This window comes from Phacochoerus africanus, chromosome 8 (genome assembly GCF_016906955.1).
Source record: "Phacochoerus africanus isolate WHEZ1 chromosome 8, ROS_Pafr_v1, whole genome shotgun sequence".
NCBI classification, from domain to species: Eukaryota; Metazoa; Chordata; class Mammalia; order Artiodactyla; family Suidae; genus Phacochoerus; species Phacochoerus africanus.
In genome coordinates, this window is record NC_062551.1 from 137,593,650 (window position 1) to 137,621,389 (window position 27,740).

The 27,740-nt window shown below is 38.3% G+C and overlaps 1 protein-coding gene across 1 annotated transcript; it reads right to left on the reverse strand.

Annotated features, from left to right (window-relative positions):
* Positions 1 to 27,171, reverse strand: LHX8 (LIM homeobox 8). The gene is made up of 9 exons (XM_047788630.1): positions 26,789 to 27,171; positions 24,685 to 24,771; positions 24,135 to 24,296; positions 20,191 to 20,312; positions 17,908 to 18,128; positions 17,303 to 17,406; positions 11,840 to 11,935; positions 4,709 to 4,892; positions 1 to 721 (listed from the first exon to the last, which is right to left on the reverse strand). Exons 1-9 carry the CDS (start codon positions 26,867 to 26,869, stop codon positions 645 to 647), a joined length of 1,134 nt encoding a protein of 377 aa, XP_047644586.1. The 5' UTR covers positions 26,870 to 27,171; the 3' UTR covers positions 1 to 644.
* Between the last annotated feature and the right edge of the window lie 569 nt (positions 27,172 to 27,740).

Below are 27,740 nucleotides of genomic sequence, written 5' to 3' on the forward strand. Positions count from 1 at the left end.
TTGAAACTTTCACAAGAATGGAAAATGTTTAATAAACTTAGAATGGTGGGCCTATTAAACTATATTGTTATTTACAGCTATAATTCATCAACCACAAACACAATAATGTGTTTGCATGGCATGCTACAACAGAAGCTTTATTCAGTTCATTCAGAGAACATTGGCAAAATAAATTTCAGTTGCAAATTCACAGATACAAGCTTCAAAGTATAAAGTTGTATATAACCAAAAAATACAGGTAATATTTATAACAATAACTTACAGGTACAAACTAATGACAAACTACAGTTTCACAAAGGATTGTAAACATTTTGCACACTTGTCAGTCCTTTCTTTTAGGCAAAGTGCTCTTTTGATGACAAATAAATTAACAGATATACACTCGAGTGAACTATTTCCATACAATACAAAAAAAAAGTTTTGATTTGTTTTCCTCTTGTAAACATAAGTTTTACAAAAAAATGAAGCATCAATAAAAGTGTCTTGCAGGCCAACTAGAGATACATACCTGGGCAGCAAAATGATGTTGGAAATGCTTTGGGTGTTAAATAAAAAATTAACATTAATATCTTTTCAATGGTATTTTATACATAATAAGTGACAAGTTTATATCCTTAATCATTTCTATCCCTGAAAAAAAGGAATTAGGTATGACTTATTGGCAGTTGTGTCATTGAATGGGGTAACAAGGGCTGGAGTCCAAGAGTTGTTGGTGAATGAGCTACAAAATAGAAAGAAATTTGTGGATCAGTTTTGTAGGGTAAATAAAACTGACTTAAAAACAAACAAAAACAATCCAAGGCAATGTTCTCTCAGTACTTATTACAGCTGAGGGCACCAAGCTACACTCACTCCACTGACCTCAGCAGGAACATTAACTTATTCAGCATAGTGAGGATAGTATTAAATATGAATCCGGGAATGGTTTGCCCCCAAATCTTTATTTGGGGCCACAAGCTTTTGCCACTTTTATGTCCTCCATCCATACCCCATTCACTGCACTTTACCCAGCTGCTAGAAATACACGTGAGCTTCATCTGCAGAGCTGCTGCTTTCATATAAGGGTGCCTGAATAGGATGACCCCTGCCCCAAATTCTCATTTATCAATGCTTAACTGCCTCTTCCCTAAACATACATCAAAACACATTAGACTCAGGCAACACTACAGTCATTCATGTGAACACACACAATTTTAATCCTAGTGTAAGTAAATAGCAACAATGGTATAGACTCTGATTTTTTTCTTTAACCAAACCTTAAAAATGAAGTTTCCACTCTCAGCAAGGACTATGTTGCTTCAAACCAAATCTTCCTCTGAGAGCACAAAATTTTTTAAAATCTGTTTGAAATATTTAAAAATCTTTCAAGGCGTTTGAAAGATATCAAGTTAGTGAGAACTTGCAAAATCAAGTTCCAGAGAAGGAGGGAAATAAAATGAGGCTACTATTTCTCCAAAGTTTAGTAACAATTTTAAAAGAAAAGGAGTGCCTGAGAGGCTGAGAAGTTTAGCAGAGTTTTCAGGGGGAAGACTTTTCTGGGCGGTAGGGAACAATATGAAAGAGCAGGGACCACTGAAAAAAAGTCCTAATTAAAGACAACAGAAACAAAACAAGACACAGGCTTTTGGGGGATCCCAAAAAGCTAATTTTAAGGAGTAGTGACCCAGAATTATACCAGCCCTTGCGGAATCTGATGCCTGACTGAATTAAGCTGATTTTCCCCTGACCTAACTTCCAGTCAAAGGCAAAACTAAATCCTCTCTGGTGGAAGATATAATCCAGAGCCTTAAGTTATTTCTAGCTCTTCATACCCAAGATCTGAAGTGCAATAAAAAAATATCAAGGCAAAATAAGACATGATGACTGAAGACAAAGAGAAAAAAAAAACAATAGAACAGATCCACAAAAGACAGATACTAGAGTTATCAGATATGAACTTTAGTGTAACTATAACTAATATAACAATTTTGTTAAGGAATAAGGAAATAAAATAAATAATTCTGGCAGAGAAGTGGAAACTATATAAAGGAATGAAATAGAAATTCAATGGATGAGTTTTACAGAATAGATAATAAGTGTACTAGAAGACAGGTCAGAAGAAATATCGAAACTGGACCATGGAATGTCAAAAGGCTGGAAAACATGGACTTTTTCAATATTGGCAGAAACAATATTTGAAGAGACAAAAACCTGATCCTTTGCCATAATGAAATACATCGAACTACACATTCAAGAAGCATATCTAGGTGTTCCCGCTGTGGTGTAGTGGGTTAAAGGATCCAGCATTACTGCAGCTGTGGCATAGGTTGCAGCTGTGGCTCGGATTCAATCCCTGGCCCAGAAACTTCCATATGCCATGGGTGTGGGCATTAAAAAAAGGAGAAGCAGCATATCTAGGCACATTATAATAAAACTGAAAACCAAACAACAAAGAGAAAAGCTGGGGGGAAAAACATACACTTTTAAAGAAGCAAGACCAATAGCTGATTTCAATAATAAATGATATCAAGTTAATTAGCTATCTAGAGCTTAAACAACAGAAAAAAATGGAAGCAAGAAGACAATGTTATTCATATCGCCAAAGTGCTGAAAGAAAACAGCTATCAGCCTAGATTTCCACATAGAGGGGGAAAAAAAAAATCTGCAACTTCATCAAAACAAATATTTAAGAATAAACCTAACAAAATATGTGTAAGATTACTAAACAGAAAACTCTAGAATACAACAGAGCATTTGAAGATGACCTAAATAGAAAGACAGACTAAGAACATGGTATGGAAGACAATGTTAAGATGGCAGTTTCCTACAAACTGATCCAATTATATCAAAATCTCCAATATTTTCTCTTTTTTTGGTAGAAAAATTTATGGAAACACAAAGGGTCAAGAATAGGCAATATACGCTTGAACAACTAAGTAGGACAACCTGTACTACTGGATATCAAGAATTATAGGCCTAGCATTGTTAAAACAATTAGATATTGATACAAAAATAAATAGACCAATAAAGCACAATAGAGGGTACAGAAATTGACACATACATTATATAGACACTTGATTTATGACAAATGTGGCACAACAAAGCAGCTAAGAAATTGGTACTTTCATAAATATAGCAGAAACTTTGCTCCTTATTTTTATACAACGTACAAAATTCAATTCCAGATGGAATATAAATCTAAATGTCAAAGGTTAAGACAAAGTTTCTAAAAGAGATCATAAAGAGGAATATCTTCATTAGCTTTGAGTAGGAATATTTTCTTGAACAGATCACACAAAAAAAGCACTCTCCATGAAGGAAAAAAAAATGAAATGAAAAAAATTCCTACATTAAAATTAGGAGCTTGTATTCAACAAAACATATCTTAAGAGAGGAGAAATAGGTAAGTCACTGAGTAGGAGATATTTGCAACATATAAAATCACCAGAAAAACTTATTTATATGCAGAATATAGCCAAAAGTAAAATAAACCAATGAAAAAAACCAACAGACAACAGACCAAAAAGCAAAATAGGCTCTTCACAAAAAATTTTTTAAAACATATACATATATACACAAATGCCTAATGAGAAAATGCTCTATCTTATTAGTCATGAGAGCAACAACAAAAAAAAACATCAAACAAGAACAACGAAAATAATGCGATACCATTACACAACCAAACTGGCTAAATTAAGAAGTCACACCATACCAAGTGTTGGCAAGAATGTGCCACTCCAAGTATAAACTAGTTGAACCACCATGGGAAACTTTCTGGCAAAATTAACTAAAGTTGAACACATGTGTAGCCAGGATTCTACTTTCTACTCCCAGGTATATACCATATAGAAATGTGAATTAATGTGCAACAAAGGGCATGTACAATAAGGTTCATAGCAGCATATACATAAAAGACCAAACTGGAGATAAAACAAATGTCTATCAACTCTAAAGTTGATTGTGGTATATTCCTACAGTGGAATTCTGCATAACAATAAAAACAATTCAGATTCTTGCAACAATACAGACGGTCTCACAAACATTACAGCTGAAAGAAGTGAGACAAAAGAATACATTCTACATGGTTTGATTTATATAAAGCTCAAAAAAAAGACAAAACTAAAACATGATTTTAGAATTCAGAGCAATGCTACTTCGGAGGAAGAGGATAATGATTGAGAGGGGACATAAGAGAGGCTTCTGGGATGCTAATTATGTTCCACTACTTCATCTGGATACTATTTACATGGATATGTTCACGTCAATAATTCATCGAGCTGAATACTTAATGTGTGCACATTACTATGTGTGCACTTTTCTATATGTATGTTTTGATTTAATAAAAAAGTTTCTTTAACTGGGTAAACCCCAATCTAAAAATCTGAGTGTGAATACTTTCTCTGACCATAGGAAAATAAATTCTTTAAATATTTATCAGGTGAAAAAAAAAATTGTTTTTCCAGGTAAAAATCAACTACTATGAGTGATTATTAATATTTGTATTTTAGCCATAAGGTGAGTGTTAAACTTGTCCCTTCAAGGTCGTCACAGAAATAAGAATGTTGGCTAGTTCTGCTCCCTACTGTACACCCCCTACAATACTACTAATACTTATTCAGGTACTACTGAGGTAATATTTCAAAATGTGAATCCTGTCAATAATTATAATATTAGAACTTAACAGTAATTGACTGCTTCAGAGGCAGCTGTTAAATGTTAGGATACCTACCATCCATGTAACTATGCAGCGCAGTTAACATTGTCCCATCTTGGGGCACGTAGGCAGAATAAGCCATTTCTTCTAACATGGGTGGAGACAGCCTGGAGGGTGGGACTGCTGTGACTGGGGCAGAGGAGGAGTGATTAGGACTGACGTGTTTCTTGTGGCGTGCTCTACAGTTCTGAAACCACACCTGAGGAAGAAGAAAAGCAATGCAGCTATGTCACGTATCAGCTGAGTGCATTACCAGCTCAGTTCAACAAGGAAGCAACTTCATTCTACCATATAAGCACAGTGTGAATCTAAATAAGATTTTTTTTAAAAAAAAGTTATGTAGATAAAAGAGAAACATTTTGTATAATTATCAATGGTCATTTTCTTTTCCCAAGTAATATCTCTGTGCTGGCTTACTTAAAAACTGATTCTATACTAAACCAATATGTTCCAAAATAAAAACAGGGGAGAGGACTCAAGAATTCCATAAAAGTTTCCTGGTTTTACCACTGGCATTTGGGACAGAAAGAAAAACAGAAAAAGCCCTTTCAATCAGAATTTTTTTTAAAAAATACACAACTAAATGTATTCTCAGACACCTGCTGGACTTATTTTAAATCCTTTTTCAAAAGACTAAAATCACTACTGAGAACTTAAGCTTTCTACAAACCTCTTGATTCAGTTATTCCAAGTCACATTCTAACCTGCTGCGTTCAATTTCTCTTAGTAAATACATAGGCTATTCTCTAAGATCAGGCTTATAATAAGAAACGACTAGCGGTATTTAAGGAGAATAAAATGCAAAGACATCCATTGGTGAAACAGTTCACAGAATGTAAAGAGCAAACTGCCTTGCTGTCCACTCTATTGCCGAAATAAAGGAAGCAAACTCTGGGTAAATGGAGTTTTACATCCAGGTTAAATAAATTATGCTAGATTGCCCAGAACGCTTCCAGTAACTAACCTATCTGCATTTGAACTCTCTGTTCTTAAATAAAACGTGCCTGCAGAGTGTTACTTTATGAAAATAGTGCAGCCTTTATTTGCTACCACTCCAAACAATTACGTCATAAAAAGACAAAAAAGTGGAAGGATAAAAACATTAAGAACATTTTGGCATCTGGGAAGAAGGCTGGGGTTCTAAGTCTCTACCCAGGGCTGGTGGGTTATTACTTGATGGCACAAGGGGCTGAATAATGTGGAACAGCGGGAGACTGAAAAATGATTTATATGGAAAAGTTGGCCTGATTTCAAAGACCTTTCCTTGGGACTCAAAAACAGAAGGCTGCAAAGTATATACTTAGGGGGTTAAAACCAAAGGAAGAGAAACAAATAATGTAATGGGGTATGCAGCCCTGAGCAGGTAGCTGAGGATTGTACCCAGGTATTTCAGGAACAAGCTTAGGCATATACCAAAGAAATGGAGTAAGAAGTCACAGCCTTCCCTCTATCATCTTCTGGAGTGTTAGACTCTTAAGTACCTTTACAGAGACAACACCCAAAATCTTCAGTCACAGTTCTCTCTATACGCTCCTTAACAACAGGTGCCACAGTTGTCACCTACCCAGCCAAGACGACATACACATCCTCCAACCTATAAGTGGGAACTGCTGCCACCTGCCTTTTTGCCTGGTAGTACCTGGAAGATATGTACCCCATCAGACTACAAATAACTAAAACACATGGCACTATGATTCCCAGAGTTTCTTCAAAGTATCTTTTGTCTCCGATAAATTATGTATTGGATGGAAACTATTCAGTTATTTTTTTAAAAATCCCAGACTTTGGAAATAAATATGAAGAAGGCATGACATAAAACAGTAGAATAACAACCACCATACTAATTCAAATAGCTCTTTGGAAAGATTGTCAAAAGGTTAAGCAGAGAGAGGTTTGAAAACACAAAGAGTCATGTAATTTGCATGACAAAATATAGTTAAAGATTTCAGACATCAGAAAATAACTTCTAACATCAGGGTTACCTAGCTTCAGGATTCAAATACATAGTCCTTTCGACTCCTCACTAACTTAAAATTTCCTCCTTCTGCTTTGCAAACCTCTAACAAGAGTTCAAATTTCTTCTGAGAAACACACTTTAAAAATTTCTAAATGGTAAAATACGTAAGCTGAAAGCAGACCATGCTGACAGTCTGCAGAAGACTAATGCATAACATGAATCTCCTAGAAAGCCCAAAGAGCCAAATATGAGAATTTAATTTATGCAAAATATGGAATTTTAAATTATTGGGAAATCAGTATTGGCATAATACCAATTCAGAGAAAGCTGGCTAATCATTTGGGAGAAAAAGCAATAGAAAAATCCCTACTTACAATGTGTAACCAAAAGCCAATTCCAGAAATATAAGGGTTTAAGTGTAAATAATTGGGACCATAAATGTTTAAAGAAACGAGAGCCAATATTGATATACTCTCTAGGTAGAGAAGCATAAAAAAGGCCAAAGCTATGAGAAGAAGATATTGAGGTATTTGAATACATAAAAATGTAAAAGTTCTGTATGGAAAAACAAATGAAGTTGATAAACTATGAAAGTTTAACATGATCAATAGAATAAAAATTAGTAAGATGGAAAGAAAAGAAATAACTCCAAAGTGAGCTGAAAATATACTACTTTTTAAAATTACAAAATAACCAAAGATGTTAATAAACATGCTACAGTTTAATAAGAAAAGAAACATAAATGAAAACAATGATATTTTCTGACTGCCAAACTGGAAAGGATGTAAAATAATGACAGTTTTTAGGATTTACACATGTTGAGGAAAGGGAAACTTCATATGTAGGTCCTAGCAGAATAAACTGGTTATAAACTTTCTGTAAGGCAATTTTTGAAGTATCAGTTAAAGAACCAAAAAATGTTTTACCTTTTGACTCAACAAAATCACTTCTAGAAATTTATTCTATGGAAATTACCGAACAAACAGGTATATATGCAATGGTGTTCATTACAGCATTTTTATGATAGCAAAAAAATTGGAAATAAACTAAAAAATTGTGCTATGCTTAATATGTACAGCTTAATAGATCTTAATATGAAGAGAGAGTTCCCAACACACTGACTGGGAGAAATAGCAATGTTTTACCTTACTTCTGCAAGATACTCACAATTCACCTCTCTGAAAGGGTATGTGAACAGTGATTGTATCTGGATGCAGAGTGTTAAAAATCATCCATCTTTGTGATTTCAACTCAGTGATGATCTGCTCTGTAACAGTGTTTCACTAAGCAGACTTTAGCTAGTAAAAATGAGATTGTCTCCGTGTATTAGACCACTGCCACTACGTAATCTTCGGGCAGCCTAATTTGCATATTAGAATCAAGGCCTAGTAATCAAATCTCTTTTAAATTTTCTAAACTGTGTCCAATGCTAGGAAGTAGCCTAGGCAAAGAATTTATGACTACTATTTGAGATAACATAACAAATTTTTCAAAAATACTGTGAAGGATTATATATTTGAATTGTATACACATGTATATTTATAAATTATATATATGTAAGTATATACATTTGCATGCTAATACTCCTTCCTTTGCCACCTTAACAAAAATATTTAAATTCAATCCTCACATATTAAAAGCCACCATCCTACAGTATATCCTCCAAGTTCTAGTGCTTGGGATCAAGTTAACTTGCTCATAATGCTGGTGATCAAATACCTGTTAATTACATGACAGATATCCATCTAGGGTCCTTACTTCCTCAAATCATAAGAAAAGCTCTGCATTTTCCTTTGCCTCCAACTTTAAAATAATCTAAAACATAGTTAACTATAGATCTGACTTAGCTACAGCAGTCATTGTCATTGAACTTATGGACTCTTTTTTATTAATGGGCGCACCTGTAGCGGATGGAAGTTCCCAGGCTAGGGACTGAATCAGAACTGCAGCTACAGACCTATGTCACAGCCACAGCAACACCAGATCCGAGCCACATCTGCTACCATTGCTGCAATCTGCTGTGGCAACGTTGGATTCTTAACCCACTGAGCAAGGCCAGGAATCAAACCAACATCCTCATAGATGCTATGTTGGGTTCTTAACCCTCTGAGCCATAACAGGAACTCCTGAATGCATACAGTCTTAGATTACAAGGACGTCTCAGACCACTCAGTCTGAATTACCTCAACAAAGAAAGATTTACTTCCAGGTACAAGGAACTTGCTACCTCAAAGTTTGTCCATACCATTTTTGTACCCTTACGTACTGAAAAAATTCTTCATTTTGAGTGAAATTTGTTTTATTTCCTACATTTCCTTGCAAAGACCTGATCCTCATGCCTGTAGGACAGCCTTTCACATTTAAAGACACCTTCTCTATTTATACAATTCCTTCTCGTACCATTTCCACATCTTTCCTCCAGAGAAATATCCCTATTGCCATTAATACCAACTCACGATGTCTGGACTTTCACAACTTTTAACCACTCTCTAAAGGGAGCACTATTTTCACAGTGGTTCTTTTTTAGTTCCTTGCTAAAATTCGGTGTTCTGAAACAACACAATACTCAGGGCATTTGAAAAGTACTGAGGTTGTAGGATTTGCCTCCTCAGAGAGCCACATTACACTGCACTCAACCAGAGCCCCTGGAAATCCAGATCTTTAAGAGAAGCTGCAATATCATCAGGTCTTTCTTGCTGGCTTCTTGGCAAAAAATATATATATATATATTTGTGTATTTATATATATTTTACATATATATATTTATATATATAATATATATTATTTATATATATTATACATATATATATTTTGCATTTTAGGGCCATACTCACAGCATATGGAAGTTCCCAGACTAAGGGTCGAATCAGAGCTACAGCTGCCAGCCTACACCACTACAACAGCAATGACACTTAAATTGCTATTGACAGGAATATTAAATTTTTTTATAAAGTAGGTTTATTAGTTGGGAAGGAGATGAATTCCCTTCTATCTCATAATCAGGCAATGATGGTCATAACTGAGCATGTAAACAGGTATTTTATTTTATTATTTTATTTTTTTCTTTATAGGGCCACACCTGTGGCATATGGAAGTTTCCAGGCTAGGGGTCAAATAGGAGATACGGCCACTGGCCTATGCCCCAGACACAGCAACACGGGATCTGAGCCACATCTGTGACCTAAACCACAGCTCACAACAATACCAGATCCTTAACTCACTGAGCAGGACCAGGGATCGAACCTGTATCCTCATGGATACTAGCTGGGTTTGTTACTGCTGATCCGTGACTGGAACATAATTTTTAATTATGAAATACTTCAGGCTTAATAGAAATGAACTAAAGAATAAACATCTGTTTAAAAGCTACCCAATTTAAAAAATAAAACATATGTACAATGTTGGACTTAGCCATTTTCTCCCACTGAACTTCATCTCAGTAATTATGGTTACAGGCATTATTAATTCCTTACACATTTTTTAACCTTAAATATTATTTAAAATGACTTTCCATTTCCCTGATCTGGGGAATATAAGATTTTGAGACAGCTGACCACCACAATCTTGAATCCACCTTACTCTTTGGGCCTCCGGATTCATTCCTTGATTCTGGCTGTAACAGTCCAATCAAACAGCTTGCTCCACAAAGTCCATGCTTCACTTTTTACTGTCCATGATCTCTTTCTAAAGGATCTTACCCCATTTCATAGCACTGGATCTCTCTTGAGTTCTATTCATCCTTTAAAATACCTGTTTAGGAGTTCCTGCTGTGGTGCACTGGAACAAATCTGACTAATATCCATGAGGATAGGGGTTCGATCCCTGGCCTCCCTCAGTGGGTTAAGGATCTGGGGTTGCCATGAGCTGTGGTGTTCTTGTATCTCTAGCATCCAGTACCTGCCATCGGTGTTCAATCAATAAAATGTTTCCAGATAAATTCTAGGCCACTACCTCAGTTAAAAATCTCTTTTCAAAAAAAAAAAAAAATCACCACTTTGATGGGCATCACACTTAATTTATCTAACTCCACCTAGCTTCTCCCAATTCTAATTCTTTACACACATACTGTCACCAGCCCTTTCTTCCTAAAATCACATATCATGACTTTCTCCTGCTCAGAAGAGAACTCTACATTCACCAGCCTTTACAAGTTCAGCTTCACCAATTCCATCTTCCACAATCTGCAAACATGAATCTTTTATTTTTTTTGCCTCTTTTAGGGCTGCACCTGTGACATATGGAAGTTCCCAGGCTAGGGGTTGAATCACAGCTACAGTTGCTGGCCTTCACCACAGCCACAGCAACACCAGATCTGAGCCTCATCTGTGACCTATACCGCAGCTCATGGCAATGGTGGATCCTTAACCCACTGAGCAAGGCCAGGGATCAAACCCATGTCCTCATGGATACTAGCTAGGCTAGTTGCTGTTGAACCACAAAAGGAACTCCCTGCAAACATAAACCTTATCTTCCTACAAATCTTCTCTAACTCATCCTTCCCTTGTGTTGTTCACACCACTCCCTTTACCTGGAGCTTTAACAAAGGCCATCAGCATCCCGTACACACACAAACATACTCCCTCACACAATTACAGAAAAGTACAAGAAAATTATGGCCTCAGAAACAGATCTAGCTTGGACCACAGTTGTCTCTTTAACCTTAGAATCTTAAGGTTGCTCTAAGCAATGCATAAAGTAACTCGTGCAAAGAGTCAGTTAACAAATGGCAAACTAGATCAAGCAGGCTAATTATCAGGTTTTTTAAAAAATTGATTTAGGGAGTTCCCATTGTGGCACAGAGGAAACGAATTCGACTGGGAACCATGAGGTTATGGATTTGGTCCCTGGCCTCGCTCAGCAGTTTAAGCATCCAGCGTTGCCACGAGCTGTGGTGTAGGTTGCAGACGTGGCTTGGATCTCACATTGCTGTGGCTCCAGCATAGGCTGGCAGCAACAGCTCTGAATTAGACCCCTAGCCTGGGAACCTCCATGTGCTGCAGGTGCGGCCCTAAAAGGACAAAAGACAAAAAAAATTTAAATTTAAATTTAAAAAAAAATTTGATTTTGAGTGTGAAGAGACCTAAAATGGGAAGCTAACACTTTGACATTTCATTAAAAAAACAAAGCATGCTTATAAAGACCTAGAATAGAACTTTTAGTATCTCTTGATTAACCTTTAAAGTAATCACCTGTATCACACGTCTGCTCAAGCCTGTCCTTTCTGCCAGTTTCTGGAGAGTCTGTGCATCTGGGTTGTTGTCCTGAGCAAATTGTGCTTGCATAACCTGTTTTTTAAAAAATGTAGGTAGTAAATAGCTAAAAACAAGCAGCTCAATCTTCTGCATTTTGATGACAGGAGAGATAATACATGCACAAGAAAATGGGATATTTGTATTTTATTACTTGAAAATCAATATAGGGAAGTATGTATAAATACAAAGAATGCACAGTAAATTTATGCACAAGTTGCTATGTTGAAACCTTTAAAAAATCCATTTCAACATAGGAACTTGTCTCTCACCTATGCTGTTAAAAATAATTTCGCTTTTTCTTTTCTTCCATTCTTACAACCCACAAATAAAATTCATAATACTCTAAGTCTATTTACCATTTTTCCCATTTGTTAAAAGTTTCTAGCAAAAGTACAAAAACTGTATCTTCTCCCTCTACTGAGCCAAACAGGTTCATGGCCCCTACAACAAATTTATCAGTCTGCAAATAGTGCAACAGATGGATTCCACTTAATTGTAATGACTCCATCGTTAATTGCTTTGAGCACTTGTTCTATGCAAAGGAACATCTGGGATCTTACAAAGACACACCCATCAGCCCATTAAATAAGAATTTCCTGAGATCTAAACATTTATAGATTGAAAAGCTCCCAAGCGATTCTGATATGAACCTTTGGATTGGAACCTGATCTTAACTTCCTGGGAGAAAGATAGACACATGCCAATAATTAGCAACAATGCAAGCTGAAGTGAGAGGCGTGGATGGGGGAGGGAAGAGGAGGAGTACCAGAATAAAAGCACAAGTCAAGGACTGTGGATTCTCTCAGAAAAGGGAATTTCGGGACTCAAGTGGGATATCTGAATTTTATTACTTAAAAGTCAATAGAGGGAAGTATTACAAAATATAAAGGAAGTATTATGAAGAATGAGAGGAGTCTGGCATCCAACATGATTGTGTATGTCTGTGGGCATGGGATGAGGATAACCTACCTAAAGACCCTAAGTACTGCTGACCTCAACACCATTTCCAACAGGCAAAATCAACTGCATTCTCCACTATGCTCCTCATAGAATGCTACTTTGTACCACTGCACTGGGCACTGGGTAGCTAAATAATTCATTAACGAGTGGAGCTCTCCATAGCAGAAAGTGAGTATCTTGAGAGCAAAGAGAGTGTCTTACTTTTCATAGACCAGGGAGTTAACCCCCGACCTGTCACATAGGGTGTGCTTAGGAGTTAGTGACAGAATGAACGCTGACAATGGGAGGAAAATCTGAAGCTAGTGTGGAGAAAAAGACCAACGTTATTCCAGGAAATCTTATGACATTTACAAATCATATAGTTTTTCCAGTTAAGTTCTCTCTGGTATTGGCTCTTGTAGAAAAAGGTATCCTTGGCTTCCTGTCCAACTCTACTTGTCCACAGACTTGCTGTAAACAGCACAAGTATTTTTTGCTTTAAGAAAAATGGGCAGAATCAGCCTAAAAGTTTAGTCTCACCCAGTTGATTCTTCCTTTCCCACTCCAAATGTGTTACTTTAACATCTTCATGTGCAAAGAGAGTTGTGTTTGTATGTGGTTGAGTTATATGTAACATCCCGCAAGAGAAAAAAGAATGAATAAAGTAATTACATCTTTGTTTTTTAATTTTTCAAGATGAAAAGCTGAACAGATAATTAAAACTTTGCTTGTAAGGCCATTATTGATAATTTAAGACAAAAACAGCATGCTTTTCACAAAAGTATTTCAAATTCACAAGTTTAATAATGGAACCAAATTACATTTACTAAAACATTTTCTCATTGAGGAATAAGGGAACATTTATATCAGTACTGATGGTTTAAAATTGGAATATGCTTAGAGTTCCTGTCGTGGCGCAGTGGTTAACGAATCCAACTAGGAACCATGAGGTTGCAGGTTCGGTCCCTGCCCTTGCTCAGTGGGTTAATGATTCGGCGTTGCCGTGAGCTGTGGTGTAGGTTGCAAACGCGGCTCGGATCCCGCGCTGCTGTGGCTCTGGCGTAGGCCGGTGGCTACCACTCCGATCAGATCCCTAGCCTGGGAACCTCCATATGCCGCGGAAGCGGCCCAAGAAATAGCAAAAAGACAAAAAAAATAAAAATAAAAAAATAATAAAATAATAAAATTGGAATATGCTAAAGGAAGATCTGTTTATCACTGTTTAGTCTCACAAAAGAACTCTTAATTTCAGCTTGGTTTCATTATTCTCCAGTCATTAACGATGCCAAAACTCAGTCTACTCCTTTTCTGAGCTCTTTTAACATAGTCATGGAACAAGCGGCAATAACCACACCATTTTATGGCCAGAAAGTTTACCAGAAGTGTCAGGAGTCTGTATAGCAGCAGCTGACCAATTTGATCTGAAAGGAGATTAAAGGAGGTGCTACCCTTGGCTTAACATTAGTAATCACTGAGCAAGAGCTTCCAACTCTAATAACCGTAACATTGGCAGGAACTTCTTAAACATAATTTCTACAAATGAGACAACGTTTGAAATATTTTTGCCAACACAAAATAGTATTCTCTTTTGTAAGTCTTAAACTATTTTTTCTTCCCATAAATTCCTAAAGAAGAATTTTGGGAAATTAATCTTGTTCATTCCTCCCATTTTAACTCTCCTCTGCCCAAACCAGGTACTCTCTGAATTATCTTGACTTACTGATCATCTATATTTTATTGTTTTGCTGAATTCAAGCACTATTTGAATATATACAGCTTTCTGAAAGGCAGGGCAATTTGACAATGAGGTTCATTTCCTGATTTATTGAAATTTATGGAAAGCATAATGATTCGATTTATCCCAGATTCCTAAGCCACAAGACCCACTTGAGGACAAGGATTGTGTCTCATTTGTTTCAGCCATTCCTGGCATAGATAGATGCTAATAAATATCAAATAAATGAAAATATGCTTTGAAGCAATGAGGTCCTACTGTATAGCACAGGGAACCATATCCAGTCTCTTGCAATAGACCATAATGGAAGATAAAATGAGAAGAATGTATATACATGTGTGACTGAGTCACTACGTTGTACAGCAAAAATTGACTCAACCCTGTAAATCAACTATACCCTAATTTTTAAAAAAAAATGTTACAATGAGTAAATAATTTTTGCTTTTGTTTTTAAAAACCTATGATTCTGATATAAATTTTTTAAAACTTATGATTCAGATCATCTTTTCATATAATAATGCATAGCTTAAATAGTCTATGCACACTTGCAATTTAAAACTAAAAGACTATCCACAAGATCTAAAAATCTCACTCTTGTTTTAGCTGCCACTGCTGTTCAGTGGAATCTTGTTAAGGCACAGTTCTACTCATGGTCTCTGGGGAGGCCAAGCAAAATGAAAAGACTAGAGGGTTGGGAAGCAGGGTCCAAATCTCTTCTCTGCCATTTCCCTGGTGGTGTGCCTTGAGGGAAGTCCCTGAACTTCCCAGATAAGGCTACCTATACCAAGGAACTGTTGTAAGAGATAAAAGGAGGTAACATAGAGAAAATGTCTGGCACACAAAAACCTCCATAAATATTATTCCCTTTCTATTTAGTAAATATCTATAACTATCTTCTTATATGAGACTGAATTTCTACCTAAAGTGGTTTTGAATTTTCACAATTATCCTTTTACTAATGAATTTTTATATCGAAGTTATCGGCCTTATGATTATTAAAATTATAGCCAGCCTTTCATGGAAATATCCCACTTTAAAGACAGAATGTGTTTATATCAGAGATTATATTTTATTTTTTACTTTTGGTCTTTTTGTCTTTATAGGGCCACACCCACGGCATATGGAGGTTCCCAGGCTAGTGGTCCAATCAGAGCTGTAGCCATTGGCCTACACCAGGGCCACAGCAATGCTGGATCTGAACCGTGTCTACGACCTACACCACAGCTCACGGCAATGCCCGATCCTTAACCCACTGAGCGAGGCCAGGGATCGAACCCATGTCCTCATGGATGCTAGTCGGGTTCGCAAAACACCGAGCCATGACGGGAGCTCCTAGAGATTATATTTTAACGCAGATACCTTTTAGCTATTGGGCATTTTTGCTGCCAGGTATCCTATTGGTACTCATGTCTCCCAATTTTGGGTTTTATGCGATCTTCATTACAACCAAATCAAGCATCCAGAAAAGCAAAGTTCAAACGGATATTTCTTGCAATTGCCTTTCTTTTCTTACTTATGGGTCATATAATCTATGCCTAAATTAAGAAATCCAAAATAATCTTCTGAAACTTTCTCAGAATGGATCTAGGTTTTAATGCTAGATTGCTTTACAATGCCATTAAGTTCCCTTGGAATATTTGTGTCACATCAAGGCATCTTTCTTAATCATTCTCAAAATAAAAATTCTCTCTTGAAACACTTTTATTTCATTCATTTTAATACTGGCAAGTCTTAGAATACTGTATGTGATTTTTCAAAAAATTACCTTTACTCATTTGCTAACATTCTATAATTTCCTTTAAAGTCTGAGCTTAGATGGATACTATGTGTAAGGCACTCAGCCATACACTGGAGCTGCTCAATAAATGTTACTTTATCATAAAACAAATAACTCAGTCACATTAATCTTTTAGAGAATTTGATTCCTTTATCTGAAAAAATGCCAGAAAGAAACATTGCATGTGTAGACTAAAATATAAATCGAGGAGTAATTATTTCATTATTTTCTTGACGATTTGCATAAAGAGAATTTATGACAATTATATTTAGGGCAATTAAGTGGAAAATAATCCCTCCCTTTTCATCAGACATAATCAACCTTTAACATCAAATTATAGAATTACTCCCTCTACCCCTTTTAAAAATAAGAAAGGGTCTAGTGATTAAGCTAATCACTAGATTCCTGCTTATGGTAAGGAGTATTCAATTCTTTCCTACTCAGAAAATGCACAGCCTTGTCCATTAAAAGGCTCAATGTGGTTTGCCAAAAAGATGAATACATTAGTGTCCCACAAACCCACATACTAAATATCTCTTTCTGTTAAGAGTCCCAAAATATTTTGTCTTCTATCTCAACTATATGTAGTAATGTAAATGCCTGGGTTAAACTAATTTCTATCAGGAGCTTGGGACAGATCAACATTTTGTTTACACTCTCAAGTTAATACTAATAGATCCCAGGGAAACAACCTTGAATGATGAGTTCATGTCATATCACGAGTCTGGAAATACTGATAAACATTTTAGGGCAATGTTTCCATACATTCAACAAGTTACTCTGCACAAAAAGCACATGGTAACCTTTTTGAAACAAAATATTTCAAAACATAAAATGTTTTAAAATAGCATAGAGATTATTCCTTGTTTGGTTTTGTTAGTTTTTTTTTTTTTCCTTTGTTTTGGTGGGAAGGGGGCTCCAAAAATCATAAATTCATTGTCAGGTATACCTGGAGCTGATCTGCGGTAAAACTGGTCCGAGCTCTTTTTGCCGGTTTTGGATGATTAACATCTTGCTCTGTAAGGAGGGCACCTTCAACACTTATTCCATTACCTGCATTTAAAAAACACACCATACATATTGGTAACTCACATGGGGCCATCAGTCATGCAATAATAGGTTTCTTGCATCCCTTGGCTTGGTGTGAAGCTGTATACACATCTTCTGGTTTGCCAAATCCCTTAAGTGTTAAAACACACTGGAAATATAGTGTGGAAACAATACTGCATTTATAGACTTGTGTATTTAGTCAAAAGTGCAAGAAGTTGGAAGTGCACATCTAAGGCTCATCCTTAAAGGCAAATATAAAGAAACAACTGGTTACAAAAAAGCAAAACAGAACCTAAACTCAAAGCTGCTTCCTGAGAATATGACATAAGGCTAACACACATGCCGTGGCTTTCTTATAAATAAACAGATGGAGATCTTCACTAACAGTAGAGGGCTTAATGAGTTTCACCACAATTACACTGAACAAAATAATGAATTAAGACGACCTTAGGAAATATCATTTTTATCCCCAAAGACTCAAAAAAATTTTAAGTATATATTTACCATTTTCCACTTCTCTTTTTAAATTATCCAGCATGCAGTCATAATGCACTCTGCAAAGAACTTTCTCCTCCACCAAAGCAAACTCCTCTCCCGTGGAAAGTTGTCTTTTGCAAGAAAAGCAGGCAAAGCACGCTAGGTGATAGACGTTCCCCTTGGCCCTCCGGACCCAGTCGGTAGAATGGATGTGCCTCCCACAACGAGAGCAGCGAGTTCCATACCTTCTACATAAATAGAAGGGTGGAAGGTGAAGATTTTAATGTTTGGTGAGATATCCATCAGCCTAAGATTAAACTAACACATTATATTACTCATTGAATTAACGCAAGTATTTAAATCTCTTGAAAATGAAACAGGAATCTATTTTTTGAAAGTCAATAGGCAAGCAATCAAGACAGAAAGAATCATAATTCAAACCTGTTTATAAAACGAAAACGCCTCACTGCTACTCTAAAGGAGGATGGATTTTTTTCTTTTAAAGTAAATGAAATGTAAGTTTCAAAATCCTTCTTGTAACAAATATCAGTGCATTTATAAATTACCTAGAGACTCAACATAACAAACACACACATGCACACACACATGCTCCAGAATGAAACCTAAAAGTGCAAAAGCATACCACTGAAGATATAAATAATGATGTCTAAAAACCAAGTTGAGAGAGAAAATGCTTTAAATATATTTTAAAATTAAAACATTTTAAATTGATATTGCCAAAGGGTGAATAGAACAGAAATTGCTCACCCTGGTGTGAGGGGAAAACTCAAAAATGTTTCCTTTAGTGAACAAACTAAATTACCATTTAGTAAACTAAATTACCATTCACAGGAGGAGGGGAAATATTACGTAAAATTTTTAGAGACATATCTGGACATGAAGTGCAAGTTAATCTTTAAAAAAAAAAAAAAGCCAGATGTACAGATTTCTTTTTTCTCTCAGTCCTAGTTACCAGACATTCTTTGCCATATCTCCTATCACAATCGTAGTCATGGCCTGGCACATCCACATTAAGCTAAATAAGTATGTGTCTGTGTCTATTCATTAACCTATCTTCAGAGGTATTACCAGTTTAAGTTAATCTGAAAAACTGAACCATAAAAGTAAATTTCAGAATAAAATATGAAGATAAAAAAATCCTGAAGAACTAGACTTTCATGAAGTCTCTGAAACCAAATCTTTCATGGGGCTTTACATTACCCTTAAAAATTTAAGATTAGCATATCCTAAGTGAAAGAGGAGGCAAATGCTACTCTTTTTTAGAAACTAGTAAACTTGATGAGAAGTATGTATTTTTGGTAATTATAAAATTCTGTAACTTTATAAATAAAGGACTCTGGGTTTTATGAAGTGCTTTAAATTACCTAGCATTTTTATTCAAATCAATCACTAAAGTCTCTGAAATCAGTTTTTGAAATTAAGTACATACAAAATAATTAGTATTACAGACTTTGTTATATAGTATTAATGCTCTAATTTCACAATGAACATTCTCCTCCACTTGGAAATGCAAATAAAGAAAAATATGATAATTTTTAAAAGTCATGCTTAAGAATGATTTTAATTTCTACATAGCGATCCTTTAAGAATTGAATTCTATCCCAGAAGAAATTTTACATTTAAATGATTATAAAGAGATCATGCAGAGAAAATACTACTTTTAATATCCTAGGCAAATATAATCTCACAAAACAAAGATCAAAGAACAGGCAAAAGAAATGGGATTTTTAGGCAGAATATGTAATTAGACTTGGTGTATTTCTGATACTGGAATGGTCAATTCTTCTGAATAATATGGTTTATCATAGGATCCAAACTGCTGGCATTTTACAGTACATTACCGGGGTCATTCTATAGTAAATTGGCAAACCTGGTTTGCCGTTTCCCCCTCCCATAATTACTTCATTTTTTTTTTTACTACTTCTCCCTCCCTCAAACAAAGGGCTTTGTTACAATAAGTCATCCTATGTGTCATACTTTATACATCTGCACAGCACAGCCAAGAAGTTCCTTTGTTTTTAATACCTAAAACTTCCATTTGCCAAAGCCAAGACAATTACTTAAAATTAACTTTTCTATACTGAGCTATTAAAACATATAAACATGCTAATTTTGTTTTAATATAAATTATTCCTCAAAATCATGAAGCATTCTCATTTTGAAATCTACTATATAAGAAAAAGTGGGCTTTAGTAAATAAAACTGGACAAGAAAGCCTATTTACAAAATTCTCTTTGCTTAATAATTTCTCAGAGTTATCTACCTACAAAGAAAAAAGTGTCAGTGTACCTGAAATAGTCAAGTTTGCAGAAAATGTCTTTGTCTTTAATATAACAGCTGGTATGCCTTCCTAAGGAGGTCCTACAAACACTGCAGGAGAGACACCGAACATGCCAGCACAGGTCATTCACCTGTGAAGGAAAAAGGAACAGAATGAGAAAACACTCTAACACAACTCTTAAGAGTACCCTTCACTGATTTTGTGTATCAGGCAATTTTAAAAGCTGGTCCCTTAATATTTTAACACATGCTCTGAATGTTTCCATCTAAAAGGTGTCATTTACACAAATATGCATCTAGATATATTCTCTTTCAGACCCCCACCAGAAAATCGCAATAGCATATTACACATTTTTTGTTTAATTTTTTAATATACCTTTGAAAAAATCAGTTTTTTTAACTTAACATCTACAAACACAGGGAAATTTTGGTCACTTTAACGTCATACATACTGTTTTTAAATTTTTTCCTTGATCAAATTCTTCCCACCCTGAAACATGGTAGCTAAAGAAGTCAAGCCACATACCTTGTGCATCTACATTTTGGCCAAATAATTATAAACTGTGCATGAGTTAAAGTTAGAAAGAAAATGGAAAATAGGCTTTATAAGATAAATACTTACCCTTGTAAAGAAGCCAGGTAATCCATTTCACTTACAAAACAGATATTGCTAAAGTAGATTTAAATGCTGGTATGGCAGAAGCCCTAGATCCCTTCTAACACTAAATAGCATCAAAACATAAAACACTGGTAACCCTATTTTAATGATTTGGTTACTGGAGGAAAAAATAAAAATTTAATGGCCCTAAAAAGGCACCCGAGTACACCAGACACCAAGCATTTGCCAAGAACTAACACACAAAATGCTATATAGTAAGTCACAGCACTTCATATTCTAAATTGGGGGGTGAAATACTGTCAATTTAGGGAACAAATCATAATTACCCTCACCCTAAACTGTTGCCATCACACTAAAAGCACTGTATCTTTAAGCTTCAAGAACAAAAATGTGTATTGAATTGAATTTGCTGTGACGTAGGCTCCTAAAGTTTGCTCTAGTTAAATGGACACAGGAACTGGGTTTATGCTTAATTAAATTTCATGTAAAAGAATGGCAATGATGCAAAAACACCAGTTATACTCTACAAATGGATCTAATGCCTAAATTAGGAATTAGGAAAATTGGAAAAAAGGGCAATTGTGACATACCGCTTTTGCTACCCTGTTTCATAATAACGACTGTCTCTCCAATAGTTCTGTCATATTAGCACCACCGTTCAATATATTTTTCAGTGATAAGAAACATAAAAAGTACTTTGAAGCTGAGGAATAACATTTCACAGGCTTCTAATTACAGTTATGTGCCTCTTGTCAAAGCACTAATGAAGGTAGCATTTTGGTGAAATTTTAAGTCCTAGGCTTACTAGAAAAGAACTTCATGTTCACCGCATAAGAAAACAAGGGTTAATAGCAAAGAAACAATAGGAAAAAATCTGAGTAAAGTGGAATTTAAAAATTAACAGTGGTGAATACTGTCCTAGAAATAAAGACGCTTCTTCTATTTTTTCCTAAAATGGGCCCAAATAAGTTAAAGTTTAGAAGTACTGGCTTCCTTTAGTACTCCATTGTTTAAGGCCTTCTGCATTTTGATCTTATCCAGTCTCTCTCTTTTTTTCTTTTTCTTGCTTTCTTTTCTTTCTTTCTTTCTTTTTTTTTTTTTTTAAAGCAAGGATAGATTCAGGCTTCAGGGCAGCATCATAGCCATTCTATAGCTCCCTAATGCCAGAAATAATGCTTTTTCTCAAAGTTTACTTAAAAATAATTAAAGTTCTTTCATCTTCCATTTCTTTTCCAGAGAGGAAAGTAAGGTGAACAGAGAAAATCTGGGAGACTCTAAACTTTTCATATTGGCTCGCATCGATCCAATCTGTGTATGTATACATAAAGGACCAGACCAAACCAGGAAAAAATCACTCAGAGCACTAAAGTAATAGGTAGGGCAACAGATGCCTCTAACTCCTCTCATGTTTTATTTTGGGGTTTTTATTGTTGTTGTCTAACTCCATTTCATTTGCCTCATGTTAGACTTTTTCTATATTAAACATTTATACCCTCGAATATTCTATTAGGTAGAACATTTTTTTTTCCACTTCCAGATAAGTGATATGAATTGAACTCAAACTTATCTGGAAGAGTAAGCACTCAGAATGGGGAAAAAGTTAAGAACTCAGTTTTTATATAAGCATAAAGTGTCAAACTTCTGTTAGAGCTAGCTTTCTACATAATAAGAAGCTAGTTTTCTTGTACATGTGTACAAGGGGCAGTCTAAGACTGAACAGAGAAGACTTCGTTGGGAAGACTCTGGTTCTACTACAAAAGAAAGCTTTATGTAACTCATTTAGATAACTTAGGTTACTTTATATAATACAAACAAATAAACATATTTTAACACATAAAAGATGAACACTAGAAACCATTTCATCGATTTCAGAGGGTACGTTTGTGTCATAACTTTTTTCTTTATCATCTCCGTATGAAGTGTTAAAGAACTTATAAATCCATTCAGAAACATTCTTAAAGATTATGCTAATTATTGAGAGAGTTTATATTGAGAAGACAGTTTTGATTCAAAAGATGGTCTTGAAATATCCAAAAAAGCTCAGGTCTAGAAACTTTAAAATGGGAATCTTGAGACTGCAGATTTAAAGAGAAAGCCATGTTAACTTGCCAGCTTTACTAGTCAACCACCAATTAAGTGACTGAGTCACTTTTTAAATGTTTTCACCAAAACTCCTTTTGGTTCTTTATCTGGATTATATCTACAGGACATCATTCCAACTTCCCAGATGAAGCAGCTAGGTAGAAATTTAAAGAAACTCACTAACTTGCTTTTTGAATTGATATTCTCCATAATGAATTCCTTTGAAAAACTAGGGGCTATTGCGGGGAGAAGAGAGAATAGAACGTGAACTTGTTTGGTACTAATTCAGTGTAGAAGAGATCATTATTTTAAATAGTGGTTTTAAAAACTTAATTGAAGTCGAAATTCCATGGTATTAGGATTAAGACACATGGGACTATGATCCTTCATGCAATGACATGGATAACTGGCCTGCCAGAATTTGTACTCCAGAACTCCCCCACAATATCTTGAGAGAAGTAAAACAAATTAAGACAGACAGTCAACTCTCAAACCACCACTTGAAGCACTTCATCTCAGGCTTTTTTCCTTCCTTTTGTCTAAATTTACGTCAATTTCCATTTTTTCCCTAAGCACTAGAGATGACATTAAAAAAAAATCATTGGGTGGCCCTGAAGTGTTAGGAGGAGGAAGGTATTGAAAATGGTTTTTATTTAAATGCTACTATGAACTTTCACTTTGGAAAAGCCTCAGGTTACTGTAAATAAACATAAGAGTATGGAAATACATATATATATGCCCAGAAAAGAACTTTTAAGCCCTTTGCAGTGGTTCTCACCAAAGGAGACACTGCAAAGAGGAAATCAGTCAACATACATAGACCTGGATCCCTCATAAACAGGCGCAAACTCGTGGTTGTTATTGGAGCTAGAGGGACCATAAACCGAGGCTCGGTAAAAATAATCAGGCAGGACCCGGTTTCCGGAATGGGTAAGGCTTTCCCCACTTCTCCTCCTCTAGGAGTCGGAGTAGGTAGCTAACTCCAGTACATCCACCCAGGGTATCGACCTTTCTAGACCAGGATGTGTCACACACAAGCTCTTTTGCAACAACACAGGAGATAACTAAAATTTCTTCTCCCACTCTTTTCCACCTCATGAGTTGCCTTTGACTGGGCTGTTGTGCCGAGGAAGCCTACAACCTCGAGCGAGAAGAGAACTTGAGTGGAAAAGATGGGGAAACAAACTCTTCTCTTTCCCCAGAACTCCCGGGAACCCCGCTCCCCTCGGACCTCGCGGCGGCTCCGCCCTACCTTGAGAAGGTACTTGTCCACGATCTCCAGGCCGCAGCTGTTGCACACACACTTGCCAGCGGGGCAGACGGAGCCCGAGGCCATGGACCGGGGCGAGGACGACGGGGACAGCGGGGCCGAGGAGGAGCAGGAGTCCTCGTCCCCGACTCCCTCGGGGCTCACCTGCAGGAAGCCACGAGGCGCGGTCTCAGGCGGTTCTAGACCCCTCCCCCCCTCGTCATTCCGCGGACCCAAGGGGGCTCCCTCCCCACCTCTCCTCCCTTACCCCAAGTTCCTGAGGCCTCGCTCCCGCCCTCTCCCCCGGGCCCAAGCTTCTACCACGAACCTGCCGGGGTTGCCCAGCCTTGACCTCAAGGACCTGGGGCGCCTTGCAGCCCTGCCCAGCCGGCTGCAACTGCTCAGCTTCTCCCCCCGCCCTGCCCAGCCCCCTCCTCCACCCGCTCCTTGAGGAGCCTGTTGGTCCGGGAAGGGGAGCGGGGACACCGGCCTTCCGTCCTGGGCCGCCTCCCCAAGACCAGTCTCGCCAGCATACGGTTCCCTACGCACTCACCAGTCCCTCTTCCCCGGCGCCTTTCCGACTCCTCCCGGCCGCCAGGGCTGCCGTCCGCCCGCACTCCTCCGACATGAGCCCCTGGCACTGAGGGGTGAGGGCGGGGAAGTTGGGAGGAACAGAGACCAGGAGTTCAGAGCAGGCACGTGCGGCCCAGAGCCTCAGCTTCTCAGCACGCGGGGCCGGCTAATGAAGGCCCGCAGCGCGCCAGGCCGCGCGTGCAGCCGTCTAGGCGCCTGGGCCGGGGCTCCGCGAGCGAGCAGACTGCGGCGTAGTCTTCCTAACAGGCCGCGCGCGGCGGCGGCGGCGGCGGCGCAGCCCTAGTGCTCGGCTAGGCGGCCACCCCCGAGCACCTAGGGGTTCTCCCGGCGCACGTCCGCGCTCTCGTGGCTCCGGTCCCCTGCGCTCACCGGAGCACGTCGGTTCCCCGCCCCCCTACCCGGGGTAACACGTTAATAACAATCATCCCCGCACAAAGCGTTTTCTCTCTAGACGTCAATCACAGCGGAGCGGGGATCACCGGGCTAAAGGGGGTGCATGGGGTGGGGTGGGAGAGAAGAAAAGAGGATTTGAGGAGGGAGTAAGGGTAGAAACTTGATTTCTTTAATAGCCTCAATTAAAAGAGCAAGACACATATATTTTTAAAAGGGGGCTTTTTGAATTGGATAGCCCGAAAGGTGAAGAGGTTTAATAGGATACTTGAAGGCTAATTACAGCGGGATTTAAGAAGCCTGGTGTTTGTTCCGATGACAATTTGAATGAAAATGCTTCAGATTAAACCGAGCCAGCAGCTCTTTCGTAAACTTACAGCAATTAGAGCTGCGAGTGATTTATACTCGTTTCTTTAAGGTGTAAATTGCCACTTATTGCTCAGTAAGTCAACATTTCAGCTACTAAAGGATTATTTTTAACCAGCGCAAAAAGCGGGTCGAATAATGGAAAATATCCAGCTGAATTTAATTTGTGTCATTAAAAAAACCTCACCCAACCTCGGTCAAAATGTTTTAAAGCAACAACGCTCATTACTCAAGTGTCTCCAAGCCTTTGCTGAAGTTATGTTCTTAAACGAAAATGCAGCCGCTCTGGGCTTTTTCTGCCTTCGTTTACGGAAAACTCTAGCTTGGTCGGGGGGCGGTTCCCGGGACTGAGCGGCCCACACTTCTGCGTTTCGGTCTCTTTGCTTCTTTCTTTCCCTCCATCGTGCAGCGCCAGCCGAGACGGTGTCCGAACCCCAGCGTCCCCCGGGCTGTCTGCCCGGACCCTCGGGTAGGGTTCCATAGCGGGCCCTAGAGCCGCCGTAAGGGGGTCGCGTCCTCGCTGACACAAAGAGGTTAGGCAGAAGAGCCCCTCGTTCGCCGTGTCTTCACCGCCAGGGTCAGAGCACAGACCAAGTCAGCCGTGCCCAGTGCGGGTCCCACAGAGGCACTCAGACAGGAAGCAGCTGGTTTTTCAGGCCGAAAACGCGAGTCACCCACGGGTCCTGCCTCCAGAGTGAGGTGAGAGTTTGTTGGTTTCCCCCATCTACTCTGAGAACGGTGTGACTCGAGAGCCCTGGGGTTTGCTTCTTTCGGTTTTTTAAGTAACACAACCCGCCTAGCCCGCCCTGGGGGGCCCAGCGGCCTTCCAGGAGCCACATCTGCTTCTGTTTCAACGTGGGGCCGCGGCCCCGCGGATCGCCTGCAGCGAGAGTCGCTCCTTTGGGCCGGCATGCCTCTGCCCGCGGCCGGGCGCGAGGAGCCCTGCCTCTCTTCCGTCCCACCGTCCCACCCCACAGCCGCCTGGACCTCCCGACTCACTCTCCCGACCGCCACGATCACCACCACAAATAGAACAAAAGCACGACTCACATGTACCCGAGAGCGCCTTAGGCTCGAGGCTTCGTCTCCCAAATTACAGTCTCCATGCCTCAGGTTAAGTGAGCTTGTGAGGAGGGGAGGCAATGATTACTGACTAACGCTACTACGTAATAAAAAAAAAAAAAAAAAGCCAGGTTTGAAGATGAGGCCGTTATAGGTAATTTCTGAACCTCGAATAAGAGCCTAAACAGCTCGCATTTCAAGGAAACTATAATTCAGCTGGTCTGGCCAGGCATCAGGTCGCTCACCTTCTCAGGGGGAACTGCCAGCTCCGGCACGTCCTTTTCTTCTAGTTTACACACAAACATCTGATCGCTTTTCCAATACATGGCACTGCTAGGGCTGCTTCTCACATACCAACTCCGGAGGGTCAGAGGCTGCCGGTGTCTGCCGATCTGGCCCCCTCCCGCGCCCCAAAGCACTAATAAAAGCTGACACGGAGAAGAGTAAGAATGCTCTACTCCAAGTAAGTCTTCGTCCAAAGAGGCCGCTGTGACCGTAGCCACTCTCTGATGGACTGTTCTTAAGATTCTTATCCCAATTTCATTGAGATCTGTCCCTCTAGGAAAAGGGGGGGGGCTGTTTTCCAGAGGGTGGAACCTTACTTGAAGGGAGGGAAGAGGGTGTGGGAGAAAAGTCTTTTCCTGGAGGAATAGCCTCACCTCCTTAAGAAAAACCCGCCTTCCCCACAAGTTAAGATCTTTATCAGGACAAGCCAAGTTACTCCAGATTTAGTATTAAAGAAAAAAATATATTGGGAATGGCCTGTTAGCGTTTGACTTAAAAAAAAAAAATCTCGGCATTTGCCGTGGCTTTTTAATTCTCACTCCACAACCAAAACCTAAACAAAGATTCAGGTTACATCTCTTTCAGCAGCAAGCTGAAGGGGAAGCGGTCTGGGTGACTTGAATGTTTTAGTCATTCTCCTGAAAAGCACAGCTCTCCTGTCTAGCCCAGGACCGCAAAGCCTCCCTGGGAGCCTGGGGGCTGACTTATCTAACGGTTCGCACTCCCTCTGTGAAAAGTTTTCTCATTAAGATAAAGAAGGAACATCTGAACAGCACAAAAGCTTATGATTTGCAACTAGATTTGAAATCAAGGCTACAAAAAAGACAAAAGTATGTTGCTAATAGTATTGCTCTTTCATCTTAGGCAAAATTTAAGCTCTAGAAGTGGCTAGCTCTTGCCTCAAACTATGGC